General features: G+C 46.2%; 1 protein-coding gene across 1 annotated transcript; it reads left to right on the forward strand.

The window, feature by feature from the left end:
* Positions 1-2,553: 2,553 nt before the first annotated feature.
* rab10 (RAB10, member RAS oncogene family) lies at positions 2,554-18,373 on the forward strand. Its single transcript, XM_072444285.1, has 6 exons — positions 2,554-3,159; positions 6,757-6,817; positions 9,511-9,649; positions 10,154-10,243; positions 16,963-17,064; positions 17,465-18,373. The coding sequence occupies exons 1-6, from the start codon at positions 3,033-3,035 to the stop codon at positions 17,549-17,551; spliced, it is 606 nt and encodes a 201-aa protein (XP_072300386.1). The 5' UTR covers positions 2,554-3,032; the 3' UTR covers positions 17,552-18,373.
* Positions 18,374-20,104: the final 1,731 nt, after the last annotated feature.

Below are 20,104 nucleotides of genomic sequence, written 5' to 3' on the forward strand. Positions count from 1 at the left end.
GTTTTCTCAAATATAGGCTAATAAGGATTGCTGGAGCGTATTGTCCTATATTGGACTCACTCAGTACCATTTTATTTTTTCTATCGTTAATATAATTAACTGATATTATTCAAAACGCAGCAGCAAACCATATAATGCAATCATTAACTAATATTAGATATAAATGTTAATGGTTTTAAAACTTTATTAAAAGATAAAAATCCGGCCAGGGTTGAAATGTCTAGTTTGCTTTTTATTACAAAGAATGGGAAGCGAATACATTTTCTATCTTCAAAACTGAATTTGAGCTTATAATTATAATTTGTGGTAAAGTAAGCAAAATCTATAAAAATAAAAAATCTATAATGAGGTCAATAATTCTGTAAGTATTTGTCCAGTAAACTTATAAATTAGAAGGTTGCCTTCATCAAAATGTGTCAATTATATTCTTTTATTAAATACACAAATAATACAATAGTTAATTTAAACCAGGCTCTGATATCGCTCATACATATCTGAGTGTTTTAAAAGGATCTATACTGGTGGAAAATAAATAGGCCGATGCTAAATGTATAACCAGCTTCTACGCACAGAGCTAAGAAGCCAAAATAACCCAAATTAAATCTTAATTGATAAATAATCAGGTTGCTCATTTTATCTTAGCTTTAACGCAGCACAGCAGCACCACATTGTGGATGAAACAAAACAAACTCATGTCTGACCCATGTTTGTACATTTCTTCTTTTCTGGATATTTAGGCTACTTCATTGATGTTCTGTATGTTTGTATTCTTCAATATTATTCTATAACCTTCTCTGAAGATAAGCAGACAAAAATATGACATCGGGGTTTGAGAGAGCACAATCTTGTGGCCCCAGTGTTGGAATGGTGTGTTAAGAACTGATATCACTTTTTCCACGCTGATGTGACTTTAAAAATGTAAGTTTCAGTAAATGCAATGGTTTCTTTTCAATGGGAGTAATATCATATAGTTGTTTGCAAAAGTGTTCAAACTCTTGGAAATTTTTTTCACGTCACGACCTCAAATTCAAATAAATTGTACTGGCATTTTTTGTGAAAGAGCAACACAAAGCAACACAACGTTGAGAAGTGGAAGGGAAATTATACTTGATTTACAGGAGTGTTCAGCCCCTTTACCTAAGTGCAACCTACTGCTGTCAAAAGATGCCTGATGCTGAAAGATTGAACGTTGACCTAATGATACAATCGATTCTCTCTGTTCTGTGAAGGCCACAAAAGTTTGTGAAGAGAATGTTGAGGAGTAAACAGCATCATGAAATCCAAGAGCACACCAGACAGCTCAGGGTGGTGAAGTTTAATGTAGGGTTAGATTTACCAATCTTTGAACATCTCACGGAGCATCGTTCAATCCATCATCCGAAAGTGAAAAGACTATATATGTATACATTCATTATCCTCTTGATGCTTCTATTATTCTGTTGACACTTACAACAGCTGACCATGAGTCAGTGTTGAGGTACTAGTTGTTATGCCAACAAGTGACATAGAACAAGATTTAGAGTTTAGAGAGGAGCAGTTAATTTGCCAGTTATAGATTTATTTTGGACATGTATTTATTTTGGTATCCTGTTGATTTTAGTATAAATATGGTTAACACATTTTATTTATTAATTTTTTTATTTTACTTTCTTGTATTTTCCTTGTCAAATCATGTCTGTACTTGGCAGAAGTTAGCGGGGCATACTCCACATTCCTGAGGAGTGTCAGAGAATCAGGCTGCGCTGACAAGCGGAAGAAGGACGAGTTGAACTACATGCATTGTATTTAGTATTTTAAAAGTCTATGTCTATTCTATAGGCCGATCTTTTAAATAGGCTATGCCAAAGGCTTTTTATTTGATAAATAAATGCATACATAAATAGTTTAATGAATGATCATTGCATTAATTAATACATATAGTTATGTTATGACTGTATGTCATAACGCCGTAATAAAAGATTGCTGTTATAGGAGCCTTATTGAATGCATCATATAACGGGATAAATGTCCTGACCGGTGCAGAAGACAGAGAAATGGGAAACGCCCGTCACAAGGGCAGAAGTACTTATATTTATGACATCACTTGGCCTGACTCACAGCTGGGATAGTCACCGCTTCAAATGCCAACTTTTGCTATTACAATTGAAACACACCCCGGCTTTTAGTGATCCGCGCGAAACCAGCCGCCATGTTGGGTCTTTGGATAAATGTCACAAGTAAAGCAAAAGGAGATTTGAGCCCGCATGTCCGAATAACTTACGCAGTAACATTTGCCCTTTCTGTCAATCTAAGGCACGCCCTGTTACCTCTGGACGTCTCCCAGAAGAGCCAATCAGATGAGAGTAGACGATGACATGACAGGTCAACTGGCGAATCAGTAGAGTGCATTTTGACACGGAGGGCGGGACGTAGGCGTGGCTTTCAGACTAGGGTGTCGCCCTGGACGAGGCCGCATTCTCAGGCGACGGTTGTCGTCTCTGTGTTTTAGCGGCTATCTCTCCTGAACAAACGAAAGAACCACGGGCCCGGCAGTGCAATTCAGGCTTTCACGCTGAGGTTTTGTCCACACTCTTCCGGAGCCGAGCTTTTGGTGGGGCTGGTATGTCGGGGTGTGCTGAGAATTTGAATTAGCTCGCCGCTAGTTTGAAGAAAGAGTGAGCAGGGCAGAGAGAGGAGCCATTTTGTTCTGACTGTGTGGGAGAAGAGAAAGAGTGGAAAAGAACACTCGCACGGGAGCCGCGGCCGCTTTTGCTTTGTGTTGTTGTGCCGTGGTGGGAAACGGCCCGGATCGGAACACGTACAACGCCGTCGGACACGAAGTTTGGACACGTAACTTGTGCGGTAATTTAGCCAACTAGCTTGCCAAGGCTAATCAACAATTCCCAGATTGTCGAGTGTGTGTAAAGAGTGCGGCAGAAGTGGCTTTGTTGGCAGTGGAGCTGGCTTTAGACCGCACATAGGCGTGTTTAGCTTTTATTTTATTTCCCTTTTTGTTTTTGTGTTCGTCCGGGTAAAACGCGAAGCTTTGTCAAATGGCGAAGAAGACGTACGACTTGCTGTTCAAGCTGCTGCTGATCGGAGACTCGGGCGTGGGGAAAACCTGCGTGTTGTTCCGCTTCTCCGACGACGCCTTCAACACCACCTTCATCTCCACCATAGGTAAAACACACAAACAAACACACAGTGGCACAGCTGGGTCTGGTTTCCTCACTAAATGTGGCTTTGATTAGCCCTGACAGCTGAGTGACTTTGGGCCACGGGCGCTTTTACTTGGCGAGCGAAAAAACCCACGCAATCGAGACATTTGACCGGCCACAGTCTTTATTTTAAACGCATAATGTAAACATCGGCGACATTCACTTGACTTTGTGCTTTATTCAAATGGAAGTGACCGTTTTTTTTGCGGTGCGATGATCCGCTGTCACGTAAATTGACCCGGTGGCTAATGCTAAGTGCTAACGGTTTGCACAGAGTTGCGCCGCTGTGAATTATTATTATTATACGTACGCGAAAAGCTTTCAAACTAAAAGACGTTTTGCAGCCGTGTTGTCCACGTACAACTTTTGTGATTCGTCTTAAACTTGTCAGCTGCAATAACTTGGTAAGAAATGGGCCTAAGAAGTGTTGACTTCGTGCAGCTGAGTAATTGGGCCATTTGCTTCACTAAGTGCCACGGAAATAATGTCTTGTTCATCTTGTTGACTTGTTGAATAGAAAACTTGGCGGGGATTTTGAAGGATTCTTGGAAAAACACCGCATTGCAAACCGATACATACTCATAACTGTAGATATTAAGAGTGAAACTGATCATGGGACCCAGAACAAAGTCGTTTTACAGTCGTTACTGGATCAAATTGAGCCTCTCCCTGGTTTGAATAGTTCATCCAGAGTCTATCCTGCACTAAAGTACCTCACATGGGTCAAATACGTCAACCGTTCACGCTCATTAAAGACTGCACTAAGTGTCCATGTGTACGAATACTGTAACTTAATATTGTGACTGGATTTATGCTGCTGATGTCCCGAGCTGCAGGTTCAATCCTGTTTTTGTGTGTTTCCAGTCTTCTGTGTGAGGAAGATCTGACCATAAACACACAGACTTTGACACTTTCACTTGGATTTGTTGAGACCCAGAACGACTCCATAGGCCAGTCCCCATAATTACTATATTGACTATCATTCAATAAAATTACAGTTGGAGTATGATTTATTGGGGCAAATTAAGGGTCAAATAAGTACTTCTGGAACAAATAATAGATTCTACTATTATTGCAGTTCATGTGTTTATAACGCTGTTTCGATTAGATGGTTTTTCGTAATATTTTTCTTTAGCAATATAGCACAGTTTAAAATGTGTTATTGTGACAACTTTGTGGATTTTGTGGATTCTGTACTTTTCGTCAGGCTACAGCGATCACTGTGACTTTGTATTTCTAGAGGTTAATTTAACGCCAATACTTCATGTGGAAAATCTAACCTTAAAGAAAACCATAGAAAGTCTGTTAAGAGTGAGAGTTAAGAGTCATAGATGTCATAGATGAATCACACGTGGACACAAATCATTTCGAGATATTTTGTTATTGTGGGTCATTCGTGTCATAACTTTATCAGCTTGAATCACAGCTTGTCAACAGATCTTGCTTAACGATGTCCATTGAGCGAAAAACTACAACTGTATTGGTCTGAATATCTCCTTTTTAACTCCCCGATTCGTTAAGGGAAAACGCAGGTCTAAATCATTTTTTAAAGACCTATTTCGTCCACTTCAACACCAGGCCACCTTTAATCAACCTAAAGATGAATTGTATTGAGCTTCTATTGAGTGAGATGAGACTGGATAAAGAAAGCCTTGTCTAAACACCTATTTGAGAACACGTGTGACACAAAGGTGAGTCATACAGTGTTGCTACATCTGCCTGTAACCAGCGTTTTGCAAAAGCACAGTTTAATGAATGTAGGACAAAGTTCCAATGTGAAAAACCATTTGCGTCATGTCTTTGCCCTCAATATGGGACTTTGGTTTTGTTGGGGGTTTTGAATGCAGAAGTGAATGTTTAGGATACATTTTTCACGGTTATTCATTAATAAACAATATTAATCCATATTGTCGCATAGTTCAGAGCGACTGGGTTTGATTCTTGTTCCTCCGGTGTTTTCCGGCTGCTTCTTTCAAACGTACTAGGTCCTGTGCCGTAATCAGTCAATCATGATGTAGATTTATAGATTGGAACCGGCTGTGATTGTTGTAAATCGAGTTATTTGATTAAGCCTGCCAAAACACTTTACTACAGTACAGTATTAAAAGTGATTGTGTTTTTTATTCAATTATAAAAACCCTCAAGGACTGCCCCAGGACCTGTTCCCGTCGGCCCCTCCTCAGGCAAAGACCGGGAGGGCTCTCGCTCTCAAACCTTTATGATTACCCTCAAGTCTGGCATAAAGTGAACGATAAATGAACTTAGTACAGTCTTTCCTCGCCATTTTCACCCTTTTCTTGTCATATATTTGGCCATTAGCGTAAAAGCAGTGGAGACGTCTGTCCCGGCTGCGGTGGATGTGTCGCTCTGTTGTTCCACGTCACTAGTGGTTTAATAAAAGAAGAACAGGGCCAAACACGAACAGTGAACTAGAGACATTTGAAATGTGGAGACACTAAGTTCACAGACTGAGATGCGCAGCTGTCTCTCAAAATACCCCCTGGAAACCCCCTGGCCTTCCTCATCGTCTTCCCCACAGTTCTTCTTCTCCCTTCAGAGCCAAGGGTTTGGTGAAGGCCGTCATGTGACACGTGTCCGTCATGTCACGGTCATGTCAATGGTCCAGTGTTGATCCCAGACTCTGCTTCCTCTGTTCAGAGCTGCACCATCCATTCATGTGGAACTCCTTTTATTTGTGCTCTAAATGTCTTCTGATCTGTGTGGACACTTTTCTTTAACCTTTTAATTATCGCATTTCATTTTTATTGTTGATTGTTTAGTGATGATTAAATTGGCTAAATGGAAATATAAAGCGTGTTGGTGCTGCTCAAGTGTCTTCATAATAAACCGTGTAATTACTCGCGCAACACACTACATGCCTCTCTTTATATGGGGTCTTTTGCAGCTGAGCCATTGCACAATGTGCATATTTTCTTGACAGTTCTCCAAGAAAAACACCGCTTTTTCTTGGACCAGTTCAGCATGTGTCATGAAACGTTTCCTCCCTTCATATGATCTCATGGATGTAATGCTAAGCCGGGGTTAGAGCTAATGAATGTGCTGTATCATATAAAGCTCTGAGTCCCGCCCTCTCTCTGGGGCCGTGGGGCGTTCACTAAATTCTGTGACTCACTCTTTGGCTTCACTCTTCATTTGACCCGCTCAGTGCACAGCTGTGTGACATCCTCCTGACCAGTGTGACCCAGGCACACATTTCAGATGGTTAAAGTCAGAACAGGCTATCATGAGACATCTAATTAAAAATATGTCTTGTAATTAAGATGTTGTGACTTAATCCACTGCTTCTCAGTCAGTGCTGTCCAGTGATGTGCACACGGCGATGACTCGGTTATAAATATGGCACCGCTTTGCTCAGAAGTGAAATATTTTAAACTAAACCCTCTGAGACGGCTTGGTTTCAGAGCTCTGTTACTAAAACGACGCACTGGTGGTGGAGACTTGGGTCTCGTCTGTGCTCTGACAGATGCTTTGTGTTCATGCTCTGGTGTTTGGACAAAAGTCAAACCCATTAACCTGCACGTTTTGTCTTTTCTTTCAGGAATAGACTTCAAGATCAAAACGGTCGAATTACAAGGAAAAAAGATCAAACTACAGATTTGGTAAGAAATCTAACTAAAGCTGAATTATATTTATATTTTTACACATTTCTGTAGCGGCTGGTGCTTTGAATGAATGTGGTGACTTTTGAATATCAAGGTCACAGTATCTTGAAAGTGAAGTAAGTAAATAAAACATGAAATTAATGTTTTCAAGCCTCTTTCCTTCCTCGTTTCTTCTGCTCGTGTTCGTGGTAAAATATGTTTGACAGAGACTTCCCCGGGTCCAAAACTCTGCTCCAAAAGGAAATGCTTGCGTCCCTCCAGGATCTGTCTGCTCTGCATCTGGACACACATGCTTCTACTGGGCCTGGTAGTCACGGGTTCCCTCACCATGCGATGCACCATGAGATCAGGACTCCATTTTGCCATACGTGCGATAATCGATGTATTGCTTGTGATATTCTACCATATATCACCTTTTTTAAAGAACCAAATACCGTATTTTCCGGATTATAAGTCACACCTGCCAAAAAATAGAGAAGAAAAAAACGTAGTTGCATTTTTGGGGGAAATTTATTTGATAAAGTCAAAGAACATCTTGAAATGCGATTTAAAATAATAGATTAGTGCAGTGTTCTCGCTGGGCTGAGGTTGAAGGATGGCAGTGGGATCATGGTGAATAGGTGTACGTATGCTAACGTAGCACATTCAGCTACATGACGCATAGACGACAAACTGTGGTAAGTGTCTGGTATGTTAAAGTAACATATTAACAGTTATTCAGATAACTATAGCATAAAGATCATGCTAACAAGTTTACCAAAGCATCAGTTTTACCCCAAATCACTAAATCCATAGAATTCTTCTTCCTCGGTGTCACTTCTAAACAGCAGTGGGTCTGTTCTTCAACAGCAGACAATAGACACCGCACGGCAAAAGCACAAGCATCAACCGAGTTCAGTTTACAGTCGTGCGCTGAAGAGAAAGCTGCGTTCATACCTCAAATATCTTCCTTGTTGAAGACTTTGGTTTGGTCCTGTTCTAGTCCAGGTTTAGTTCAAGGATTAGCCTCGGTTTAGTCCCAATTTTGATGCAGTGTTTGCGTAAGTGTGAACACAGCCTCAACGTTGTTTTGACGAGTTCTGATTTGACCCATACATACATTACTGGACATGTTACTCTGCACAACTAATCACAACCAATATGTCACTTCGAAACAATTCTGCAAACTCTGGAGGTAGAAGTGCCTCTTCTTCTGCGTCGCTTAGAGCCTAGAGCGCCCTCTTGTGGTTGTCAGTGTAAAATGCTATTGCCAGTGTGAAAATAACTTATCACAAGTCGCTCCAGAGTATAAATCGCAGCCCGGACAATTTATAATCCTGAAAATACGGTACATTTTAACTAAATTTTCCCATGTTTCCTTGGTGCTGCAGTGATACCTTTGGTACACTCCTAGTTTCTACACTTTGATTCTGCCTAAAGTCCATAATGAATAAATAAATTAAGCCCAGCCACTTTTCAAATGTACAAATGGCACAAACCTTTCACAGAAGTCTCAAAAGCCGAATCGCAAACCGCCCAATAAACTTTTCTTGAGGGGTTTTCGCTCGATTTTTTTTTTAAATCGCAAAGAGTGATAATCTTATGATCGTCCTGTGGTTTTAGACGTAGCCCTGCAATGCTTTTGTTTCAGCGTGAATGTGTGTAATTTGTGCTGCAGTCCACTTGGCTTTTGGTTGGGGAAAAAAAGTGAAATCACATGAATAAATGCCAGTGAAAGGTTAGTTCAAAGTGCTGCTCTTTAGAAAGGGATTTTGTGATTTCGTGTTGTTCTGGACCAAAGCGCAGCAGTTTGTCGTGTGCGCTGTCACTCGTTTAAAACTGTGTGATTTTTTTTTGTGCAATGTTCAGGTTTGCAGCTTTTGAAACGACATTTAAACTTGGAGCATGTTTTAATATTCAAATGATTAAAACAAAATGCAGGATCAGAATATTGTCTAGAATTGGAACTATTCAAAATTACCCCAAAAGGGAAAGAAGTGTCCAGTGTCTTCCAAACAAGAGTACTAAGTGATATTTGAAGTGATTTGAAAGTGACATTGTAGGCACGTTTTAAACCATTGTAGGGACGTTTTGGCATATTCCTGATACAACTATGATGCAAAAAAGAAGTGTGGATAACCCAGCCCTAGTGTCATCTTTATTAGACTTAACTCAGACTCTCATTATTACAAAGCTTAAAGGTGTTTTACAAAACGCAGGTTCACAATCATGTTCAGTCATCAGCACAGTTCAATTATTTTATTTCAGATGAATGAGTAGAACAATGTTGCTTATAGAAACGGTCCTCATTATTCAGGTTGTAACTGAAATCCTCTCAATGAAACAATCGTTTGAGCAGAATGAGACCTGGGCCTGTCAATAAATGGAAGATGGATATACTTTATTTTTGGGCTCAATATTTATGTGTACATTATGTTTACACTTTTCATTCTGCCATTCATTTGTTGCAGCTCATGTCTAACATTTTTAACATGAATATGATTCATGTAGAAAATTGTTTACGGGGATTATGCAGCTGTAAATGTAGAGTTTCAGTTGCCTACTGTAGGTTGAACGAGATGTTTCTGTGTTATGGTCCATACTGTTCGGATATAAATATTTAAATGGATCTACTTCTTGTGGCACTGATCTGTTTTGCTGTGACTGGTTTGTTGGAGATTAGGCTGAATCTTGTGTTGTGTGTGTTTCAGGGACACAGCAGGACAGGAGCGGTTTCACACCATCACCACCTCCTACTACAGAGGCGCCATGGGCATCATGCTGGTGTATGACATCACCAACGCCAAGAGCTTTGAAAACATCAGCAAATGGCTCCGTAATATCGACGAGGTAAAGCACCAGAGGAGTGTCATTTATAAAGCTGTATGTGGGGTCTCTGAGTAGAAAAGTGTATTAGAAGTGCTCAAATGGACTCGGCCCAAGGCCGAGTGCCGCTGCGGCAGGAAGTTCATTGTGTCGACTTACGACCTCAAGACTTGTTGTACTTTTACTGTGACAAATATGTGAAAGATTCTATTCTCCCCTTGAGTTACAACCTGGAGCTGAGACCTGCACTATATTCTATACCTGCACAGTCGTTAAACCAGTCGTGAGAAGTCCAGCGTCTAAGTAGCTCCAGCAACAGTAAAGGTCTGACGGGTTTGAATTAAGGCACTGGTGCCCACTTGTAACATGAGATATTTACAATAATACAATAAACGCGCTCCCCTCTGTTCCCCTCTCGCTCCCCTCTCGCTCCCCTCTCGCTCCCCTCTCGCTCCCCTCTCGCTCCCCTCTCGCTCCCCTCTCGCTCCCCTCTCGCTGGTGTGTCTGAGAGTCTTGTTTGTTTTGCAGCACGCAAACGAGGATGTGGAGAGGATGCTGCTGGGCAACAAGTGTGACATGGAGGACAAGAGGGTCGTACCCAAAGCCAAGGGGGAGCAGGTGCGCCTTTACCCTGCCACACAGACACGCCTTTACCCTGCCACACAGACACGCCTTTAACCTGCCACACAGACACGCCTTTACCCTGCCACACAGACACGCCTTTACCCTGCCACACAGACACGCCTTTAACCTGCCACACAGACACGCCTTTAACCTGCCACACAGACACGCCTTTAACCTGCCACACAGACACGCCTTTAACCTGCCACACAGACACGCCTTTACCCTGCCACACAGACACGCCTTTACCCTGCCACACAGACACGCCTTTAACCTGCCACACAGACACGCCTTTAACCTGCCACACAGACACGCCTTTAACCTGCCACACACACGCCTTTAACCTGCCACACAGACACGCCTTTACCCTGCCACACAGACACGCCTTTACCCTGCCACACAGACACGCCTTTACCCTGCCACACAGACACGCCTTTAACCTGCCACACAGACACGCCTTTAACCTGCCACACAGACACGCCTTTACCCTGCCACACAGACACGCCTTTACCCTGCCACACAGACACGCCTTTAACCTGCCACACAGACACGCCTTTACCCTGCCACACAGACACGCCTTTAACCTGCCACACAGACACGCCTTTAACCTGCCACACAGACACGCCTTTACCCTGCCACACAGACACGCCTTTACCCTGCCACACAGACACGCCTTTACCCTGCCACACAGACACGCCTTTACCCTGCCACACAGACACGCCTTTACCCTGCCACACAGACACGCCTTTACCCTGCCACACAGACACGCCTTTACCCTGCCACACAGACACGCCTTTAACCTGCCACACACACGCCTTTAACCTGCCACACAGACACGCCTTTACCCTGCCACACAGACACGCCTTTACCCTGCCACACAGACACGCCTTTACCCTGCCACACAGACACGCCTTTACCCTGCCACACAGACACGCCTTTACCCTGCCACACAGACACGCCTTTACCCTGCCACACAGACACGCCTTTACCCTGCCACACAGACACGCCTTTACCCTGCCACACAGACACGCCTTTACCCTGCCACACAGACACGCCTTTACCCTGCCACACAGACACGCCTTTACCCTGCCACACAGACACGCCTTTACCCTGCCACACAGACACGCCTTTACCCTGCCACACAGACACGCCTTTACCCTGCCACACAGACACGCCTTTACCCTGCCACACAGACACGCCTTTACCCTGCCACACAGACACGCCTTTACCCTGCCACACAGACACGCCTTTACCCTGCCACACAGACACGCCTTTACCCTGCCACACAGACACGCCTTTACCCTGCCACACAGACACGCCTTTACCCTGCCACACAGACACGCCTTTACCCTGCCACACAGACACGCCTTTACCCTGCCACACAGACACGCCTTTACCCTGCCACACAGACACGCCTTTACCCTGCCACACAGACACGCCTTTAACCTGCCACACAGACACGCCTTTACCCTGCCACACAGACACGCCTTTACCCTGCCACACAGACACGCCTTTACCCTGCCACACAGACACGCCTTTACCCTGCCACACAGACACGCCTTTACCCTGCCACACAGACACGCCTTTACCCTGCCACACAGACACGCCTTTACCCTGCCACACAGACACGCCTTTAACCTGCCACACAGACACGCCTTTACCCTGCCACACACACGCCTTTACCCTGCCACACACACGCCTTTAACCTGCCACACAGACACGCCTTTACCCTGCCACACAGACACGCCTTTACCCTGCCACACAGACACGCCTTTACCCTGCCACACAGACACGCCTTTACCCTGCCACACAGACACGCCTTTACCCTGCCACACAGACACGCCTTTACCCTGCCACACAGACACGCCTTTACCCTGCCACACAGACACGCCTTTACCCTGCCACACAGACACGCCTTTACCCTGCCACACAGACACGCCTTTACCCTGCCACACAGACACGCCTTTACCCTGCCACACAGACACGCCTTTAACCTGCCACACAGACACGCCTTTACCCTGCCACACACACGCCTTTACCCTGCCACACACACGCCTTTAACCTGCCACACAGACACGCCTTTACCCTGCCACACAGACACGCCTTTACCCTGCCACACAGACACGCCTTTACCCTGCCACACAGACACGCCTTTACCCTGCCACACAGACACGCCTTTACCCTGCCACACAGACACGCCTTTACCCTGCCACACAGACACGCCTTTACCCTGCCACACAGACACGCCTTTACCCTGCCACACAGACACGCCTTTACCCTGCCACACAGACACGCCTTTACCCTGCCACACAGACACGCCTTTACCCTGCCACACAGACACGCCTTTACCCTGCCACACAGACACGCCTTTACCCTGCCACACAGACACGCCTTTACCCTGCCACACAGACACGCCTTTACCCTGCCACACAGACACGCCTTTACCCTGCCACACAGACACGCCTTTAACCTGCCACACAGACACGCCTTTACCCTGCCACACAGACACGCCTTTAACCTGCCACACAGACACGCCTTTAACCTGCCACACAGACACGCCTTTAACCTGCCACACAGACACGCCTTTACCCTGCCACACAGACACGCCTTTACCCTGCCACAGACACGCCTTTACCCTGCCACAGACACGCCTTTACCCTGCCACACACACGCCTTTACCCTGCCACACAGACACGCCTTTACCCTGCCACACACACGCCTTTAACCTGCCACACACACGCCTTTACCCTGCCACACAGACACGCCTTTACCCTGCCACACAGACACGCCTTTACCCTGCCACACAGACACGCCTTTACCCTGCCACACAGACACGCCTTTACCCTGCCACACAGACACGCCTTTACCCTGCCACACAGACACGCCTTTACCCTGCCACACAGACACGCCTTTACCCTGCCACACAGACACGCCTTTACCCTGCCACACAGACACGCCTTTACCCTGCCACACAGACACGCCTTTACCCTGCCACACAGACACGCCTTTACCCTGCCACACAGACACGCCTTTACCCTGCCACACAGACACGCCTTTACCCTGCCACACAGACACGCCTTTACCCTGCCACACAGACACGCCTTTACCCTGCCACACAGACACGCCTTTACCCTGCCACACAGACACGCCTTTACCCTGCCACACAGACACGCCTTTACCCTGCCACACAGACACGCCTTTAACCTGCCACACAGACACGCCTTTAACCTGCCACACAGACACGCCTTTACCCTGCCACACAGACACGCCTTTACCCTGCCACACAGACACGCCTTTACCCTGCCACACAGACACGCCTTTACCCTGCCACACAGACACGCCTTTACCCTGCCACACAGACACGCCTTTAACCTGCCACACAGACACGCCTTTAACCTGCCACACAGACACGCCTTTAACCTGCCACACAGACACGCCTTTAACCTGCCACACAGACACGCCTTTAACCTGCCACACAGACACGCCTTTACCCTGCCACACAGACACGCCTTTACCCTGCCACACAGACACGCCTTTACCCTGCCACACAGACACTTGCCACACAGACACGCCTTTACCCTGCCACACAGACACGCCTTTACCCTGCCACACAGACACGCCTTTACCCTGCCACACAGACACGCCTTTACCCTGCCACACAGACACGCCTTTACCCTGCCACACAGACACGCCACACAGACACGCCTTTACCCTGCCACACAGACACGCCTTTACCCTGCCACACAGACACGCCTTTACCCTGCCACACAGACACGCCTTTAACCTGCCACACAGACACGCCTTTAACCTGCCACACAGACACGCCTTTACCCTGCCACACAGACACGCCTTTACCCTGCCACACAGACACGCCTTTAACCTGCCACACAGACACGCCTTTAACCTGCCACACAGACACGCCTTTAACCTGCCACACAGACACGCCTTTAACCTGCCACACAGACACGCCTTTAACCTGCCACACAGACACGCCTTTACCCTGCCACACAGACACGCCTTTACCCTGCCACACAGATAGCCTTTACCCTGCCACACAGACACGCCTTTACCCTGCCACACAGACACGCCTTTAACCTGCCACACAGACACGCCTTTAACCTGCCACACAGACACGCCTTTAACCTGCCACACAGACACGCCTTTACCCTGCCACACAGACACGCCTTTACCCTGCCACACAGACACGCCTTTACCCTGCCACACAGACACGCCTTTAACCTGCCACACAGACACGCCTTTACCCTGCCACACAGACACGCCTTTAACCTGCCACACAGACACGCCTTTAACCTGCCACACAGACACGCCTTTAACCTGCCACACAGACACGCCTTTAACCTGCCACACAGACACAACCTGCCGTATACTAAACCTCAGACTATCACCCACATGCACCAGGGTGATGAACATTCTTTCATCTGTAAATAATCTCCACAGGACGTCCTCAGTTCAGATCTATATGAGTAAAAATCTCATTCACGTTCTGAACAACTAATCGATTCATAATAAACGCTTGAATAAATGCTAGACTAATCAATTACTAAAATAATCGTTAGTTGCAGCCCTAAAATACAGCACAGTTTCAGAGTGTAATGTTATACCTGTGGAGATTATTACTCGGGATTTGACGATATTGGAAATATTGCAATAGCAAATTTGCTGTAATATCGTCTGCTCTCAATATTAAACGGCATGAATTTGAATAAAAAATACTAGTTCTGAGTTGGCTTCAGTGGAAAACAAAGGGCTTTGAAACATAGTTTGAAACACTTCTCCAGAGTGACATCTAATGGTTTGTTTAAGTACTATCACATCTACAGTAGGGCTGTGTTCAAAATACAAAATAAAACTTTTCAATAACGTTAATTTATTACAAATTGTCCGGGCGGCCGTTTAGGAGCTCCCTCCTGTAGAGGGCGGTAAACAGCGCGGAACTACTGAGACACACACACCGTGCACCAGCGTGTACACAGGCCTGAAGAAGAGCTTTTGGCTCGAAACGTCGCTACTGTTACACGCCTCCCTTTTCCATTCTATTTGATTTCTTTTTTCATTGATTTCATTCCTTTCACCCCTTTTTATTTTATACAAATTCAACACAGCCCCGGAGCTAACTTAGCCCCGAGACTGCCATTTTAGCCCCGGAGCTAACACAGCCCCGACGCCACCACAACAGCTGAACCGGAGGCAAAAAAACGGACACAAACCTGACACCAACATCACACACCTCTTCCCTACTCTACACTACATAAACCGAACGGTTAAACAATAAAACCGAGCGGTTAAACAATACGACTATCCAACAGGGCCCCGCTGAGCGCCTGTTAGAACAGAGGGTCAACAGACTCTCACACATTACACACCAGATAAACCACGTCCATTTACTCCTTATGGACCCACGAAGGACCCGCCCGCCCCCCGCGACAGGGGAGTGGGGCAAGGCCAACCAGACCCCACAGGTTAACTACTTCCAGGAGTATCCCAGTCCAGCTGAGGCCAGCGCATTGCCGGTCCCCACTAGGGGATGGGCCCCTACTTTTTCACTATTAGAAGGCTAATTAAGATGGCCATGTTTACATTCATTCAAGTTACTGCTACTATTTATTTTGTTCAGACCTTGCCAATTGTTTGGCAACTTTACTTGAATGTGTTCTTTGCATAAGCTTTGAGGATAAACATGAAAATTCATGCTTTTTCTTATCCGGAATAAAACAAATGCCCATTTGGTAAACTTTAAGACCCTTTTTTCAAAAAAGTATCGGGATACGTATCGTAATGAGGGAATTGTATCGGGATACGTATCGTATCGCGACCCCTGTATCGGGATACGTATCGTATTGCGAGGGTCTTGGCAATACCCAGCCCTAATCTACAGTGGTTCAAACCACATTCTATGTGCTGTGGTTGCCAACAAAATAACACATTTTAGTTGTGTGTATTATTGAGGAAACTGTTTCAAGAATATCATGAATATAAAAATATATTTGATTAAAGCGAGGATTTTCTTTTTTACATTTGAAGTTTTACTTAAAAATTGGCCTAGAACTCAAAACTCATGTCTGCATGCCAGAGCGCTAACCAGGCTGAGCAAGTCCCAGATTTGTGTGATTACACCAAAACGACAAGCGAAAAGGAGATGACCAACTGTAACAGTTGAAGAATAGCGTGGTTCTCATGGATCTATTAAACACTCAGGAAATAAGAACTCTATAAGGACTTTTCACTCAGAAATCCAGTCCAGTCCAGTAAAAGTCAGACTCGACAGCACCACCGCCTCACAACAGCACAAGGTCCAGAGCTGCAGAACACCAGGATTAATATAAACTTCATGTAAACTTTACTGCACTGTTTTAATGGATTTTCACATATTAAAGGGGTTTGTAGAGCACAACATAATGTAGGCCCTTGTGTGTAACCTTTTAAGGCTGGTCACAAACTTGAGGAGCGGAAACGTCATGGACACCAAGAATGAGGGAAAATTAAAGATTTCAGTTTTGTCACGGTCTCCGTAATAGTTAAATTAACGAGCCAGATCGGTTCACTCACAGTAACGCACACCTGAGCAGAGCGGAGGGTTCTCATTCCTCTCTTCCCCTCTTTCCCCCTCTTTCCTCTCTTTCCTCTCTTTCCCTCTCTTACACCTCTGCGTGTCCACTCAGTGTCCTGACATGTTCTCTCTGCATGTTCCTCCACAGATCGCACGGGAACACGGCATTAGGTTTTTTGAGACTAGTGCAAAGGCCAACATCAACATTGAGAAGGCTTTCCTCACGTTAGCAGAAGACATCCTCAGAAAGGTACGTGTTTCGGGAGATGAGAAACTTTGCATGACATGGAAGATGCATCAACGTTTGAACATTAATGTTTATAGTACAAAATGCAGCAAAAAGACGAGCCTATAACGAGACCGAAACGGGACTAAAGAGAGACCGAAACGGGACTAAAGAGAGACCGAAACGGGACTAAAGAGCGACCGAGACCGAAACGGGACTAAAGAGAGACCGAGACCGAAACGGGACTAAAGAGAGACCGAGACCGAAACGGGACTAAAGAGAGACCGAGACCGAAACTAGACTAAAGAGAGACCGAAACTAAAATGGGACTCAAAATTTAAATTTTCAGTCTGGCGGCAGTAACAGATTTTGAATTGGCCTTTACAACGGTTCCCCTCTTGTTCCCCGTGGTTTCTCCTGACAGACGCCTGTAAAAGAGCCCAACAGTGAAAACGTGGACATCAGCAGCGGAGGCGGAGTCCCGGGCTGGAAGAGCAAGTGCTGCAGTTGAACGAGTCGCAGCGATGACGCACACTAAACAAACTACACCAACAACACGTCTCTGTCTCTAACCTTCACCTTTGACCTCTTCTTGCACACTGACCCCCGTCTGTCTCCACCAAATTAAAACCACTTGACTCATGCCCCCTTTCTCCACCTCGACATCTCGTCATTTTTATTTCGGATACAAAAAAACTAAAAAAAAAGAGCGAAATCCAGTCACGTTTCTTGTCATTTGTTTTAATGGTTGTGTAAAAACGAGTTCATATTTTTAATATTCTTTGCTCGTCACGGCGCCTCCCACGACACTCATCTTCAGTCCGAGGAAAGAATCAAAGACACCTGTAGATTGAGCATTTTGTACACTTTGTGGGTTTTTGTTTTTGTCCTTAAATGTTTGTTACCAAGTGACAGAGGCGTGGCTCCTTTTTGTATGTGGGGGTTTATTTTGTCCTGTGCCTTATATGGATGACAGGGGCGGGGCTGTGTAGTAGGCGGAGCCACATCCACCCAATGAAATTAAAAATGTAATATTCTGTGTGTCGGGTCTCGACTCGGAGCCTGAACTGAAGCAGAAGAGTTTGAATTTCTCCTCCAGCCAAGAGAACGGCATTATGTGTCCTGTTTATCAATGTTTATTTTTAACTGTATATGGTTTATTTTACTTTGAATTATTTTTCTTTCTTTTTTTTCCTGCATGCAGATTTTTTGGGGGATTGGGAGCGTTTCTGTAACTTTGTAACGCTTGCCGCTGGGCAGGAGGTACAGAAGTTCTCTTTGGAAATTCAAACAATTTTGCAGATCCATTAAAAATAAGCTTGTTTAAGTTAAAGTTTTGGTCCTTGTGTTTTTGTCATGTGTTTGTCTTTTTCACACCCAACACAAGCTATCCAGTCCACGGCGTAAACAATACTATCACAGCACTTAAGTGTCCTGAACGTCCAGCAACAACAAGGATGAGGATTGAACATTGACCGTAAGGGTTCACCTGGACAAATCCATCCATCCATTTTCTGCCGCTTATCCGGGGCCGGGTCACAGGGGCAGCAGTCTGAGCAGGGACTCCCAGACTTCCTTCTCCCCAGACACTTCCTCTAACTCCTCCGGGGGGATCCCGAGGCGTTCCCAGGCCAGCCGAGAGACAGTCTCCAGCGTGTCCTGGGTCTTCCCCAGGGTCTCTGAAACACCTCCCGAGGGAGGCGCCCAGGAGGCATCCGGAACAGATGCCCGAGCCACCTCAGCTGGCTCCTCTCGACGTGGAGGAGCAGCGGCTCTACTCCGAGCTCCTCACCTTATCTCTAAGGGAGCGCCCAGCCACACAGCGGAGGAAACTCATTTCGACCGCTTGTATCCGCGATCTTGTTCTTTCGGTCACTACCCAAAGCTCATGACCATAGGTGAGGTCAGGAACGTAGACCGACCGGTAAATCGAGAGCTTTGCCTTTCGACTCAGCTCCCTCTTCACCACAACGGTCCGATGCAGCGACTGCAGCCGCTGCACCGATCCGCCTGTCGATCTCACGTTCCATCCTTCCCTCACTCGTGAACAAGACCCCGAGATACTTGAACTCCTCCACTTGGGGCAAGGACTCCCCACCCACCTGGAGAGGGCAAGCCACCTTTTTCCGGTCGAGAACCATGGCCTCGGATTTGGAGGTGCTGATTCTCATCCCAGCCGCATCACACCCGGCTGCAAACCGTCCCAGTGCATGTTGCAGGTCTGGGTTTGATGGAGCCATCAGGACAACATCGTCTGCAAACAGCAGAGATGAGATCCTGTGGTCCCCAAACCGGACACCCTCCGACCCCTGACTGCGCCTAGAAATTCTGTCCATAGAAATTATGAACAACCGGTGACAAAGGGCAGCCCTGGCGGAGTCCAACATGCACTGGGAACAGGTCTGACTTACTGCCGGCAATGCGACCACAACTCCTGCTCCGGTCATACAGGGACCGGACAGCCCTGAGCAAAGGGCCCCGGACCCCGTACTCCCGGAGCACTCCCCAAAGGACACGGTCGAAAGCCTTCTCCAGATCCACAAAGCACATGTGGACTGGTTGGGCAAACTCCCATGAACCCTCGAGCACCCGATGGAGAGTATAGAGCTGGTCCAGTGTTCCACGACCGGGACGAAAACCACTCTGCTCCTCCTGAATCCGAGGTTCGACTATCGGTCGGATTCTCCTCTCCAGTACCTTGGAATAGACCTTACCCGGGAGGCTGAGGAGTGTGATCCCTCTGTAGTTGGAACACACCCTCCGGTCCCCCTTCTTGAACAGAGGGACCACCACCCCGGTCTGCCAGTCCAGAGGCACGGTCCCCGACCGTCACGCGATGTTGCAGAGACGTGTCAACAACATCCAGAGACTTTAGGTACTCAGGGCGGATCTCATCCACCCCCGGAGCCCTGCCACCGAGGAGTTTGCGAACAACCTCAGTGACTTCAGCTTGGGTGATGGATGAGCCAGCCTCTGAGTCCCCGGTCTCTACTTCCTCTTCGGAAGACGTGACTGAGGGATTAAGGAGATCCTCAAAGTATTCCTTCCACCGTCCGACGACATC

This window comes from Eucyclogobius newberryi, unplaced genomic scaffold (assembly GCF_026437365.1).
Source record: "Eucyclogobius newberryi isolate DKJ021-1_F unplaced genomic scaffold, fEucNew1.0.hap1 SCAF_1, whole genome shotgun sequence".
NCBI classification, from domain to species: domain Eukaryota; kingdom Metazoa; phylum Chordata; class Actinopteri; order Gobiiformes; family Gobiidae; genus Eucyclogobius; species Eucyclogobius newberryi.

Bases quoted from the DNA above. Each gene is read 5' to 3' on its own strand.
- rab10 (XM_072444285.1), top strand. From the start codon at position 3,033: ATGGCGAAGAAGACGTACGACTTGCTGTTCAAGCTGCTGCTGATCGGA. The intron at 3,160-6,756 runs GTAAAACACACA...CTTTTCTTTCAG, and splicing joins CACCTTCATCTCCACCATAG to GAATAGACTTCAAGATCAAA. The intron at 9,650-10,153 runs GTAAAGCACCAG...TTTGTTTTGCAG, and splicing joins GGCTCCGTAATATCGACGAG to CACGCAAACGAGGATGTGGA.